This window comes from Podarcis tiliguerta (assembly GCF_965153285.1).
Source record: "Podarcis tiliguerta genome assembly, chromosome: 8".
Taxonomy (NCBI): Eukaryota; Metazoa; Chordata; class Lepidosauria; order Squamata; family Lacertidae; genus Podarcis; species Podarcis tiliguerta.
In genome coordinates, this window is record NC_139541.1 from 33,970,069 (window position 1) to 33,982,680 (window position 12,612).

At 44.1% G+C, this 12,612-nt stretch overlaps 1 protein-coding gene and 1 long non-coding RNA gene across 2 annotated transcripts; one reads left to right on the top strand and one right to left on the bottom strand.

The window, feature by feature from the left end:
- Positions 1 to 211: 211 nt before the first annotated feature.
- Positions 212 to 5,225, top strand: HSBP1 (heat shock factor binding protein 1). The gene is made up of 4 exons (XM_083451996.1): positions 212 to 387; positions 1,661 to 1,727; positions 2,806 to 2,922; positions 4,717 to 5,225. Exons 1-4 carry the CDS (start codon positions 343 to 345, stop codon positions 4,725 to 4,727), a joined length of 240 nt encoding a protein of 79 aa, XP_083308122.1. The 5' UTR covers positions 212 to 342; the 3' UTR covers positions 4,728 to 5,225.
- Positions 5,226 to 11,354: 6,129 nt separating this feature from the next.
- On the bottom strand, positions 11,355 to 12,580 carry LOC310682786. The gene is made up of 2 exons (XR_014514155.1): positions 12,217 to 12,580; positions 11,355 to 11,754 (listed from the first exon to the last, which is right to left on the bottom strand). It is a non-coding gene; the product is annotated as an uncharacterized lncRNA (long non-coding RNA).
- Positions 12,581 to 12,612: the final 32 nt, after the last annotated feature.

Here is a 12,612-nt window from a genome sequence, read left to right on the forward strand (position 1 = left end):
TATGAAAGGTTTTCTTTTTAATCCAGCTTCTTGACCAGAACGGGTTCCAAAACGCAATTTTAAAATAATAATTAAGCACAACCACATACAAGAAAATAATTTATATTAACAAAACACACGCACACAAAACTGTCAGGGCGTCCAACGGGGCGAACTACGAGTCCCACAATGCATTGCAATCTCTCGACCTCGTCCTGTCCGTTTTATCTCGCGAGGCCTGGGGCAGGGAATCCGGATTCGGAGCAGCGAGAGAGGGCGGAGAAATCTCGTAGGCGAGGCCGGAAGCGCCTTCTGGAGTCGGGCCTGGAGAGGGGAAAGAGGCTGGACACGGAGAGGACCGACATGGCCGAGACGGACCCCAAGACTGTGCAAGACCTCACCGCCGTGGTGAGGTGGCAAGAAAAGCAGCCGCGGGGAATGCCGGGGCGGGCGGGAAAGGATTTCGGTTGCTATGGAGACCGAATGGGGCCACTCAAGTGGGGGAGTGTGTTGCCATGGAGAAGAGAGAAGCGGGGCCTAGCTAGCAGTGGGGGTTGCCATGGAGACGAGGGCAGGAGTGGTCAGGGCGGGTCTGATTGCCATGGAAACCGAGGGGGCTCTGCTTGTTACAGAGATTGGGGGTCGGGTGGGGCCTCTATGGATATTGGGGGCGGGGGCTACTCTGTGCGGTTTATTTTAATGACTACTCCAGAGAGAGAAATGTATATGTGATGGATATTATATAATGTATATATTGTGTATTTTTGTAATCTGCCCCAAGACACACACACATTCTGCCTCCCCCCTTTTCTTATATGTACACTATGTACATAACAAATTTATTTACATCCTGCCTTTCAGAACACAGATCCTCCCCAGGCAGTTTGAAAATAACAAAGATTCACTAATACTAATATTTAGAATACAACAATCCATTAGGGTACTTCCTACAGTGTAGTTGGTAGGGGCAGATGCTGAGGGACAGGGAGCCAATGTAGGATTCTGGAGGGCAGGGCTGTGTGTGTGCTGCATGCCCTACCCCTTGGCTTGCTAAGTTGGTGCTCTGCCCTCATACCAGTGTTGGCAATTCTATCCTGTCACCAGTGTTAAAGTTGGATTCAGCTGCAGTCCAGTCACCTTTTGTATGTGGTGTGGCGGGGAGTCACTGTCTTGGCCACCTCAGGCTACAAAATGTTGAATTGGGCCCGGAGCAGTATGGAAACATATTTCAGGGTGCATTTTGTATCCTTATTCATTGGGATCCCACCCTAGCAAGAGAAATTGAAACATCCATATATCATATTTTATCAGTGGTGATGCTCCTATGCAATTTTATATTTGTTGGATTGACAAGCCCCCCCCCCCCCCCCCCCGCTGCCGCCACGCTTAATAATTTGCTATTTACCAGCCTGGCAGTTTCCACGAGAAGAGATATTTTCACATAACTAAGCCTTCAGAACTTCATTTAATGCTTCATAGCTCAAGTATGCTTGGGACCTTTGTCAGAACCCAGAGTTCACTTTCAGAAGTTGTGATGAAAACATTTCACATGCAGAGCTTAGTATTGGCTAAAACGCCTCCTTTGGGTTAAATACTGCACCTGGGGGCCAAGAAATTAAAATCCTGTGGCCCCAGATAATTCCTGTTTAAAGCAAAACTCTACTTTTTTCTCTCTCCTCAGGTGCAGACACTGCTGCAGCAAATGCAGGACAAGTTTCAAACCATGTCTGACCAGATTATTGGCCGGAATATCCTTTGGGTTTTCCATCTTTTAAACAGAGCTCTTTGTGTGATGTAATAATAATAAAATAATTTATTATTTATACCCCGCCCATCTGGCTGAGTTTCCCCAGCCACTCTGTGATGTACAGAATGGATGAATTCTATAAATCCCCCAAATGACTTGGTTCCTCCAAAGGCTGTATATTTAAAGCGGTATCATACCACTTTCAACAGTCATGGCTTCTCCCAATTAATCCTAGGAACTGTTGCTTGTTAAAAGTGCTGAGAAATATTCGGAGACACCATCTCTCCTCAACAGAGCTATATTTTCCCGAGTTCCCTGGGAAGAGTGAGTGATGGTTAAAACATTATGTGATGGAGCCTAACTTTTGAGGACAAAGGAAGGGAAGGTAGAGGGCTGTTATATACCAGATATTATATTATTTCTCCCGCAGCACAGGATTGTCTTTTCTGGCAGGATTGCAGGAAGTGAATGATGATTTCTTAGCATATAGCTACTAGCCATAACAACTTGATGAGTACTGGTCATCTGGGAGCAACTGTAGAGAGGCCTCATGTCCTGCTTGTGTTACCGTGTTCTAAAGCTGTTAGCACTTCAGTAGGTGCTGAGCAGTTCTTACTTTTATATACTGCTTGATTGTAAAAAAGCAGTTTACAAAGAGAATAAAACAATAAAATCTATTTAAAACATTCACGAATTTTTTTTTTTAAAAAAAAATACCAAGCAATAAACTAAAAATGCACCACATTTTAAATATCTGGGCAGGCATATCTAAACAAAGACATTTTTAGCAGGGACCAAAAAGAGTACTGTGAAGGCGTCTGCCTGATCTCAATAAGCAAGACTTCCAAGCATAGGTGCTGCCACACTAAAATACCAATTTCTTACAAGTGTAGGATGTGTTATATGTGGGCTTTGTAACAGTGCCAGTTCCACCTAACATTGAAATCTTCATTATTGATTTTTATAATGAGGCCCAATTTACTTAGTTATAAAAACATCAGGGTCTAGGCTTTCTGAGGGTCAGGTGGTGTCTCTTCACTTTTGCATTTCTCTAGTCTGTTTTCTTTAACTCTGTTCACTTGATGACATGAGCTGCCGTATTGACGACCTGGAGAAGAACATCGCAGATCTCATGACACAAGCTGGAGTGGAGGAGCTGGAAGGCGAGAACAAGGCACCTGCTACCAAAACATCAAGTGAGAATCATGTTCAAATGAGTTCAGAACATGTTAAGCAGGGCTACATATTGGGAACTGAAACTATCTTTTTGGACTGTGGGAGCGGGCAGGCGAAGCAGAGTGGCTTTCAGCTGGTGGATTGGGAACCCAGATGAAGGGGATAAGATGGGTTGCACCATTACCACAATCTTACATTGCTTTGCTTTGTTCTTCTGGTAAGAGAGAGGGGAAATACCTGCTAAAATGGGTAGGGAACCCATGAACCTCCAGATGTTGCTGGACTCCCAACTCTCATTGTCCCTGATAATTGGCCATGATGCTGGGGTTGAGTTGGCACCCAACAGCATCTGGTGAGTTACTAATTCGCCACCCCTTTACCAGAAAGAACTAAAAGTAGTCCTGTATTTGAATTGGGTCTGAAATTATCAAAGAGTGCTAGGCTTGGACTGTGTTTTCAAAGGTTGGAACATTTTGCCCCTCTGTTTAGAACAGGAGCTGATTCACACACCAGATGCATACAGTGCTAGAGCTAAATAGGCCTTGGCTTGCTAAACATCTGGATGGGTGCCATGCCCCAGTTTTCTAGAGTGTCTTAAGTTTAATAGAATAATACTTCCTGGAGTATTATTGGCAGTAGGTTGTAAATAGAAGAAATAAATGGATGGCACTTCTTGCCACCAGGTGTAGCTGTGGCTGCGTGGAGAAGAGTCTTGTTGATAGAAACAGCTGATAGTAACAGTAGTCACTTGTGCGCAATACAGCCTATAGAACTATATCTCTTTGAATACCAGCTGGCAGGATACAGCTGTCCCCTCATGCCCTGCTTGCAAGCTACAGAGAAATCACACTGGCCAGTGTTGGGCCTGGCTTAGTGGTCCAGCAAGCTAGTTAATAAGGTTCTTAAACAAGTGGAACCTACCACAAACTGTTGCAGTGTGGAGGGCTCCTGTTCAGTGTGACAGACACCCATGGCCACCTCCAGGATATTCCATTACATTTCTCTCCCTGATTTTCTCCCCTCACCACCTACAAAATCAGCTGACATTCCATGACCACTGAGTATACTTAGTCCTTTTTGGGCTGTTTTGGAAGCCTCTCCTTCCTTCCATATTTCCCCCCTCCCCCAAGGTTTTCTTGAGAATTCCCCCCCCCCCCCCCCCCGCCTCTGGATTATTTTGGCTGGCTCTGTTTTGGCTACACAAGAATAATCCACATTCAGAAAATGTGTTCACTGCTAGCATCTAACCACACTTCCTTTCAGATTTAACACTGCCTGCCTCCCTCCCATGTTAAGGGCTGCATGTTCAGAACATTTGCTTGCTTGCTTGTTTATAGTGTTTATATCCTGCTTTTTATATCCCAGTTGCTGGGAATTGCAGGCAGGGAGAGTTGTCTTGCTCTCAGGTGCTGTTTGCGGGTTTCCCATTGGGGCATCTGGTTGGCCACTGGGAGAACAGAATGTAGGAGCACATGGGATTTGGGCTTGCTTCAGTAGACAGACTCTCCTTGTGTTCTTTCCTTCAATAACCCCAAGGTCACATATGTAGTTCTGCCTCTTGTTTGTTTTCATAACAGCCCTAAGAGATAGGATGGGTTGGGAGGAAGTGACTGGGACAAGGTCAAGGACTAGCAACTTCATAGCTGAGTAGTGTTTTTGAACCTTGGTCCTAATCTTGGACTCTACTTGCTACATTATTTTTTCAGTTAAAAGTATTTTTAGATGCAGACTTTGTTAACACTGCTTATGAACATTGGTAGTTTTCTCTGCTAGCATTCTTGTTAATAAATGTGTCTTTTTAATCCCCTCAACAGCTTGCCAGTAATCTACGATGGGTGCTGGAAGGAAGCGGTTTTTACAAGCCTACAGGGATTTGAAGACAGCCTTTTTGTTTTCTTTCCTTTTTTTCAACTGCTAATATGTAAACGCATTTTTCTACTGCTGTAGAACTTGCATTCTTAATGTACCTTGTATAGCTAGATTTGGAACAATTTCTATTCTGGTTTCTTGTGTATTTGTGGGTTTCACACAGTTTTTCAAAGTAACATGTTCTATAAACTTCAGTTGTTTAAGCAGAATTTGATGGCATTGCAGAATTTGATAAGAATTGAATTGAAAATACTAACATTATGAGTGGGCTTTTGTGAGGTCGCACTTTTAAAAAGAAAAAGAAAACATTTTTACTTGTGGCCTTTTTGTAATTATTTTCAATGATGTGGCTAAAGACTAGTCCTTTCCATCAGCCTGCACAACAAATTTGTCATGTGTTTGTAAGGTACTTTTGTGGACTAGAGTACAAGAATGAAAACATTGTGTTCTAAAATCTGTCATTGTGCCAGTATGTTGCCCTGTTAGTAATGGATTTAATACAACAAGCAATCTGCTCTGGGGGATTTAGGCTGCATGAACCATAACTCTTCTTTTTAGTTTTCTTATTATCAGTCAGTGTTCTTCATGATACCAGCTTGTGGTTTTGGGCAAATGATATATTAAGGTCATATTTCAGTAAGCTGCAGGCAGTGCTGTCCTGGGAATGGGCTTCTGCATTTGGGAGATATCCCTTTAGAAAGCTAGTTTATTCCCAGGTATGGAGATTACCTGTTTAAACCTATTATTAACTTGGGGGTGGATGGTTCTGCATTCCTCATAAAATAAAAGGGAAGTATTACTGGGACATCCCAGCAGCTCATCCTGGGCTCCCTTCTTTTTTAAGTGGGATGCTGGATGTGAAGATCATCCCAAAACCAATGTGAATCAGTGAAGGTCCTGTGCTTCATGGGCCTACCTGGGTCTTGGCTTGGTGACTGAAAAATAACCCCGCCTGCTTCAGGATCATATCCTTTCCTGCACCTTCAATCACTACCCCCTCTTTTCCATGTGTCTTGTGCCCTCCAAGGGATTTCCACCAGTCAGTTTTAATAATCACTGGTCAAGGATCTTGCTATTGATTGATCTTATATCCCAGCAGAGTGCAGCAAAGGAGACAGGGCCTATTACTGCAGGTAGGTGCTCTAGCACAAGATAGCCGCAACCCCAATCCAGCACGCTACAAAGCAAATGTCATTTGCACCAGGATAAACGTAAATTCAAATATAACATTTGCTTATGCTAGAGATTGGGAAGCTCTGGCCTTACCACATACTTGCATTGTTCCTGACCATTGGTCATGCTGGCTGGAGTTCCCAACAACAGCTGGAAGACTAGAACTCTTAAACAGTGTAATCCTATACATATTTATTCAGAAGAAAATCCCACTGTTCAGTGGGGCTTGCTACTAAACAAGTGTATTAGGAATGCAGCCTAAGAATCCACTACACTTTGCGTCAACATACTTATACAGTATAGCCTCAGAGTTCCCTGGGAAGAGATTGATTGATAAATCATGCTGGGAATTGTAGCTCTGGGAGGGGAAAAGGGATCTCATAACAACTGGAACACCATGATCCCCAGGATTCTTTGGGGGGATTCCTGACTGTTTAAAGTGGCATGATACTGCTTTAAACATACCATGCAGATGGGGCATATGATAAGCTCCCATGCATGTTTGCTTTGAATCTTAGCTGCTGATAGCACAGAGAGGACCTGTCCCATGACAGGCCAGGTTATATGTCAATTGCTCTTGCTGGTTAGCCCCTCCATTTAACTGGCCTGCTTGTGAAAAGACTCAGCAAGCCTGATGTGAACCAGGTGAGATTCCATCTACGTAGTTGTAACTGAAAGAGCCACATATTGGTCCGTAAGAGGTCTTTATCCTCTCAATGTAATAGCTATAGGGGGCTCTAGAAGACATTGGGAACCTTCTCATTTATATATTTTCCCAGCAGTAGAACCACTCTAGGAGTTTAACATTTCCTTAGGAGTTGAACATTTGTTAATAATAATAATAATATATAATAAAAATTTATTATTTATACCCCACCCATCTGGCTGGGCTCCAAGAAATAAAGAGAGGAAGATAGGATTTTGGGGGCTGACTAGCTGGGGATTTTGGGGGGTGACTAGTTGTAATAACTCCCCACCTTGTCGAAAACATGCAAGATACTTCTCCACCCCTCAGCATCTGTCATTCACCATCTGTTTGTGCCACTCGTAAAACATCTCATGTCTGTTGTGGTGATAACGTGGACACTGTTAATACTCAAGGTGCCAAGGAAGTCCTCTTAAGCTGTATTAAGAAAGCAAAGGGAGATAGGAGAAAATGCATTGTGTACCACCAGCCTTAGACTTTCCAGTCCTGTTAGAACTGTCTAATAAAATGCTGAAATTGCTCTAAAATAAGGCTAGATTTGTGTGTAGGACATGCACTCTGCGGATCTTGTGTCTTTAGTGATGACATTTGGTTGGAAGTCTCCACAGTGAATAATTATTCTGCCATGGGGTCTGGGGTGGCCAGGGGGGATCTGGTCATCCAGTGTGGGCTGCAGGATCCTGGACAAGATAGGCCCTTTGTCTGATCCAGCTAGGCTCCTGCATTATATTATTAGCTATAATAGCTAAATGGAAACTCCATGCTTAGAGGCCCTATACCTCTTAACCTGTTGCTGGCGGGCAAACAGTGGGGAAAGGCTGTTGCTTTGTCATTCTGATTCTGAGCACTCCAGGAGCATCTTGCTGGCCATTGTTGACCAGAATGCTGAGCCAGATAAGCCTTTGGTCTGAGAAAAGGGATTGATTACTCTTACATGCTTATGTGAGGCAGGTATGCTGTGACAGTGCCCCAGTTCACAAATAGCATTAAACCAGCTTTATGTGAGCACACTGATTTCTGGAGAGGAGATTGTGGCCACATTGCTCCTCCAGTGGTACTGTGAGCTAAATCAGGGTTTGGCTTAGTGTGCTGTCCAAAGTTAGGCCCATGGTTTGTATCACTGGAGAAAAACCATAAACTGTAACCCTTGTTTGCTCTTGGTTTGCCTGAAGGATTCCATACCCATTAGCAGATGGCATGGTGGGGCAACTGTGTTCACCTAACCTCCTGACAGTTGAGCCTCTGATGGTTACCAGGAACTAGAGAAGGAACGGTGAGGAAGTATGGAATTTCATGCAGTGCAAACACATCAGCAGGAGTGCCAGATTGATTCTTTCAATGTGTTTGCACTTCGATGACCTCCCTCCACCTCCCCAGGAAGCAGATGTGACTGTCGGGTTAGGTGAACACCACTATCACTACACTGCCTGCTACTGACGACATCTCACATCACCCCAAATCTTTTAACATGCTGGCTGGGAATGATGGGACTTTGAGTCCAACAGCATCTGTAGGGGCACAGGTTCCTCATTCCTTAGCTAAAGCAGGGCAGAGTGGGGTGGAAAAAGCTAGAATGGGAATTCTGATCACAGATCTCTTGTATTAAGTGCCATTTGCCCCTGAGATTACAAGTAATAATAATAATATTATAATAATATATTATTTACACCCCGCCAATCTGGCTGGGTTTCCCCAGCCTCTCTGGGCGGTTTCCAGCAGAATATTAAAATACAATTGTTCAACAAATGTTAAAAGCTTCCCTAAACAGAGCTGCCTTCAGATGTCTTCTAAAAGTCTGATAGTTTTTTATTTCTTTGACATCTGATGGGAGGGCGTTCCACAAGGCGGGTGCCACTACTGAGAAGGCCCTCTGCCTGGTTCCCTGTAACTTTGTTTCTCGCAGTGAGGGAACCGCCAGAAGGCCCTCGGCGCTGGACTTCAGTGTCCGGGCAGAACGATGGGGGTGGAGACGCTCCTTCAGGTATACTGGGCCAAGGCCGTTTAGGGCTTTAAAGGTCAGCACCAACACTTTGAATTGTGCCTGGAAACATCAAGTTTGCAATTGATGTTTCTTTTGCAGTTCATCAGTTGAAGTAAAAAAAGCAATAGCACAGAGCTGATGGTAATCAGCCTACACCAAAAACAATGTACTCCACGATTACAGTCAGCCCTGATTCACACACACAAACACACCACTTGATCTCTGATTACTCAGCGCTCCATGGCACCTAGCTGGGTGCACCAGCTCTTTGCAATGAAAACCCACTGAGCTACAACTGAATCTGAGTAATTTGGACTTCTCAAGTGGAGTTGTTTTTGTTTTATTTATATCCCACTTTTCTTTCAAGGAGCTCGAGTTAGTGTGCTTTGCTTTCTCCCTCCCTGTTTTATGCTCACAAGAACCATGGGAGGTTAAGCTTAAGAATCTGGCTCACCAAATGAGCTGCATGGTTGAGTGAGAATTTGAACCCTGGCATCCCTGGTCTTAGTCCAAGACTCTAGCCACTACACCACACTGGCAGCTTTTATTTTAACATTCCTATGTTGAAAAGCAACCACAACTGGGGAGGAGAGGGTCATCTAAACCCTCAATTTGGAAAGCATTGATTGATTTAAATTTGTTTGCTTTTTAATTGCACTCAAATTCCCTTGGCATTGTTCTTCCATGACTGGTTGCCATCCTTTCTTATTAGCAAATTTGTATGCTACACTAAGAGTAGGACCTTTAGTGTGGCAGCACCAGTTCCTGGAATGTGTTTCTAATGTATAGGCGGAAGCCTTTATGACTGACATTTAGGCACCTGCTTAAAACTCACCTGCTCACCCAAGTAATCCCTGATGGGTGATCCAGCTCTGTTGACATATTAACCTGATCTACCCTTTGTGATCTCCAAGTAGGGCTTGGAGAGATCCTTGCCTGAAATCCTGGAGGACCACTGTGAGTCAGTATAGACAATACCAAGCCAGGTGTTTCAGTAGTCTGACTTGGGCTGAGGCTGTTTCCTATCTTCCTATGACAGTTCTGGTTCCTGGCACAAAGGGACATCTGTTTTCCTCTCCTTGGAGTTTGGCCATAGCTGATTTTATGTTTCTCATCCTCTAGAAGCATAAATCCAGATTGCAGTTTCATGGCAGATACTGCCCTCTAGTGCACAATGTCCCTGTTTCTTGTTTTTAATAAAAAAAACAGAGTCTGTTCCAATTATTTATCTTGTTGCCTTCTTACACTGAAGCTTTGATGTTACCACTTTAATGGGCCACATGTGGATTTGAAATGTGATCATTAAACTAGGCAGTGTGTTTACCATTAAGGAAGTGAACAGGGCTCAACAAATCCTTCTGTACGCCACCGTTTGAACCTCTGCTTTGCTCCGAAGGGGCTCGAGGCTTGCTGTGATCTCTCTCTCTCTGTGGCTCTTTTGAAATTAAATCATGTGAAAGATGAAGGACAGGGGAAGAAGAGTACTGAAAAGGAAGCAGCTGCCATATCTGGGCTGTGATTCAAACGAGGCAACAGCAGACATCCAGGACGAGATTATAACCCTACCTCTTAGATGTTTCCTGCAGCAACCATGAGTGGGCCTTGCACGGTTGTGATGAAACCCTCCCTCCAGGCAAAATGAGAAAGGCCTCTGTGCAAAGCTTCTCAAGGAGCAGCGGAGGGGCTACTAGCCTCTGAACTTGAAACAATTTGCCTGAACTCTGAGCAGAGCCAACCCAACCATTAGGCAGAGCGAGGCAGCTGCCAAAGGCAGCAGATACTGGGGATGGGCAGCAGGGTAAGGCGTAGGAGAACAGCGCTGTGTGTGCTACATAGCCTACCCTGTGTCCTTTAAGCTAGTCCACTGATTTCAGCAAATGAATTGAGGTGATAACAAGGCTTTTGAGTTTCTTGTGACAGGTTAACATAACAAGCAAGTCAAAGAGTGAGGGGAGAAATCAAACATAGGTTGGTTGCTTCTTTCCTCTTTTTTTTAATGAGGTCCCTGCTTTCACCCTAACAATGTAAATGGTAACGTGTTTACAAGAGAGGTTATACTGGACCTCGGCAAGCCACAGATCTCGTTAAAACTATGACTTATCAGACATAAGCATCACTGAGTTCAGTTGAGCTGGCTCACAGTAGGCATAGGATAGCAGTTACACAGATCTTAATACCTTTCATATAATTACACACACAAACACACACACAAACACTGCTGCTGCTCTTTGTGGGGGTGATAATGGGTCATGGATCATTTGTCACAAGAAAAGGGGCCCATCAATTATCCCGGAGCTCTAGCAGATGAAAAAGGCTCAGAGCTGCATTGTCTCCTACCTCCCCTCTCCACTAAGCCATGCATACAATAGGAGGCGGAAGAGGAGCACACAGCCATTGCCTTTAAATTGGCCCTTTTTCTTCAGTGCCAATGCTCCAGGTCAGATTTCTTCCATATGATGTTGGGCTACACCTCCCATAATATCTTGCCATTAGCTATGCTGCCTGGGGCTGATGGGTGTTGTAGTTTCACAAAACATGGAGAGCCACGAGTAGAGTGAGGTTGCTTTTGTTTAGGCTATAAACAATTGCCTGGATTTCAGCACTGGACAGCTCCTCCTTGGCCAAAATACCTTTGCTTCCAGAGCAAAACTCCCTTAACATTTTATCGCTAGTTATCCATAAATCATATATGCGGCCTGGTTGATAAAAGGCACTGGAGACTCTTTAGTTGTTATCTGTTTATCTGGCATCCCATCCTGAATTCTGATATGTACATTTCTGCTTCCCCATGAGTCAAGCGTGAACATATTTCTTGCTCTAAATGATTTGGGAATTTGGACATTAAGCTCTACTCCCAGTGGTGGCTTCTTTTCAGGCTGGCGAAGAGAACTACAAAGTACTTAACAGACCCCCCTGGGGAACTAAAGGCACCATGAGGAAGTATGCTTCTCTGCATTATGCTCCATGGGGTTCATTTAGTGCTCAGTAATGATAGTGCGCAATTATGTCTCTTCCACTCTCTTCCTTTCCAGTTTGTGGTCTGTGTTGTCATAAAAAAGCTAGTCCAAGGATACTCAGATTATAATGGCATGGAGAGGTGGATTCTGTTGTCTGCATAAAATTCTGTGGAGGAAACAAATTTGCACTCAAACTCTTTGTTGTTGTTGTTTTGCTTTGCTTTGGGGCTGTTGTTGTTTTGCATAAATTGTTATAGCAGCTTATAGAAGCAGAATGAACTCTGCAAAGTGGCAAAACAATAATAATGGGATGTGAACCTCCTTTTAGTAGGAAAAGTCAGGAAGGTGTACATCAACTTAGCTTATGCTTTCAGCTTCTAATAAGCCCACCAAAGGACAGAAAATACTGTTGTGGCAGCCAATTTTCCAGCGGTAACTTAATTTTTTGGGTGTCATTAGTCCCATGGAAACAACTTCATAGGGCTGAGCAGAACAATGAGGCCATGGAAGTGGATCTTGAAGTGGGGCCCAATGGTTTGAGAGATATCGATCTGTACACCAGGGAGGGACTGAGCCAGTTGTCAAATAAAGGTACCATCAGACATCCTGAGAACTGAGGAGCAGCTACCTGACTTGTCTTTGGCACTGCCTCTCATCATAGAAGTGCACCACACCTCTGAGGAGGTTCTGAGGTTGGATCAGACAGTGAACCAAATTTATCAACTTTGCCTTCATCTCCAAGGATGCAGTGCTTGGCTGCGCCAGCATGAGCAAGTCCAGCCTACTTGCAGGAGCACTTGTTTGCTTGCACTCTTTCAAGGCTCCCCACTCTTCAAAGGGGGAACTCATGGGGCATGTCAAATGCTGAGACAATGTCTTACACTAATGTCTTACACTAGCCATGTATCCTAGAGCTCTGCTATGAACTTCTGAATTGTGTACCCTGTAGTCTGATCTACATCTGGGCATTGTAATGGATTCTGGAATAAACACCTTGGCAACAATTACGCTGTAAGTCAATGAT

What these genes read in the sequence shown, in the direction of transcription:
- HSBP1 (XM_083451996.1), top strand. Translation starts at nt 343, where the DNA reads ATGGCCGAGACGGACCCCAAGACTGTGCAAGACCTCACCGCCGTG. An exon ending in TGCAAGACCTCACCGCCGTG is followed by an intron (nt 388 to 1,660) that starts GTGAGGTGGCAA and finishes CTCTCTCCTCAG; the next exon opens with GTGCAGACACTGCTGCAGCA. An exon ending in TGACCAGATTATTGGCCGGA is followed by an intron (nt 1,728 to 2,805) that starts ATATCCTTTGGG and finishes AACTCTGTTCAC; the next exon opens with TTGATGACATGAGCTGCCGT.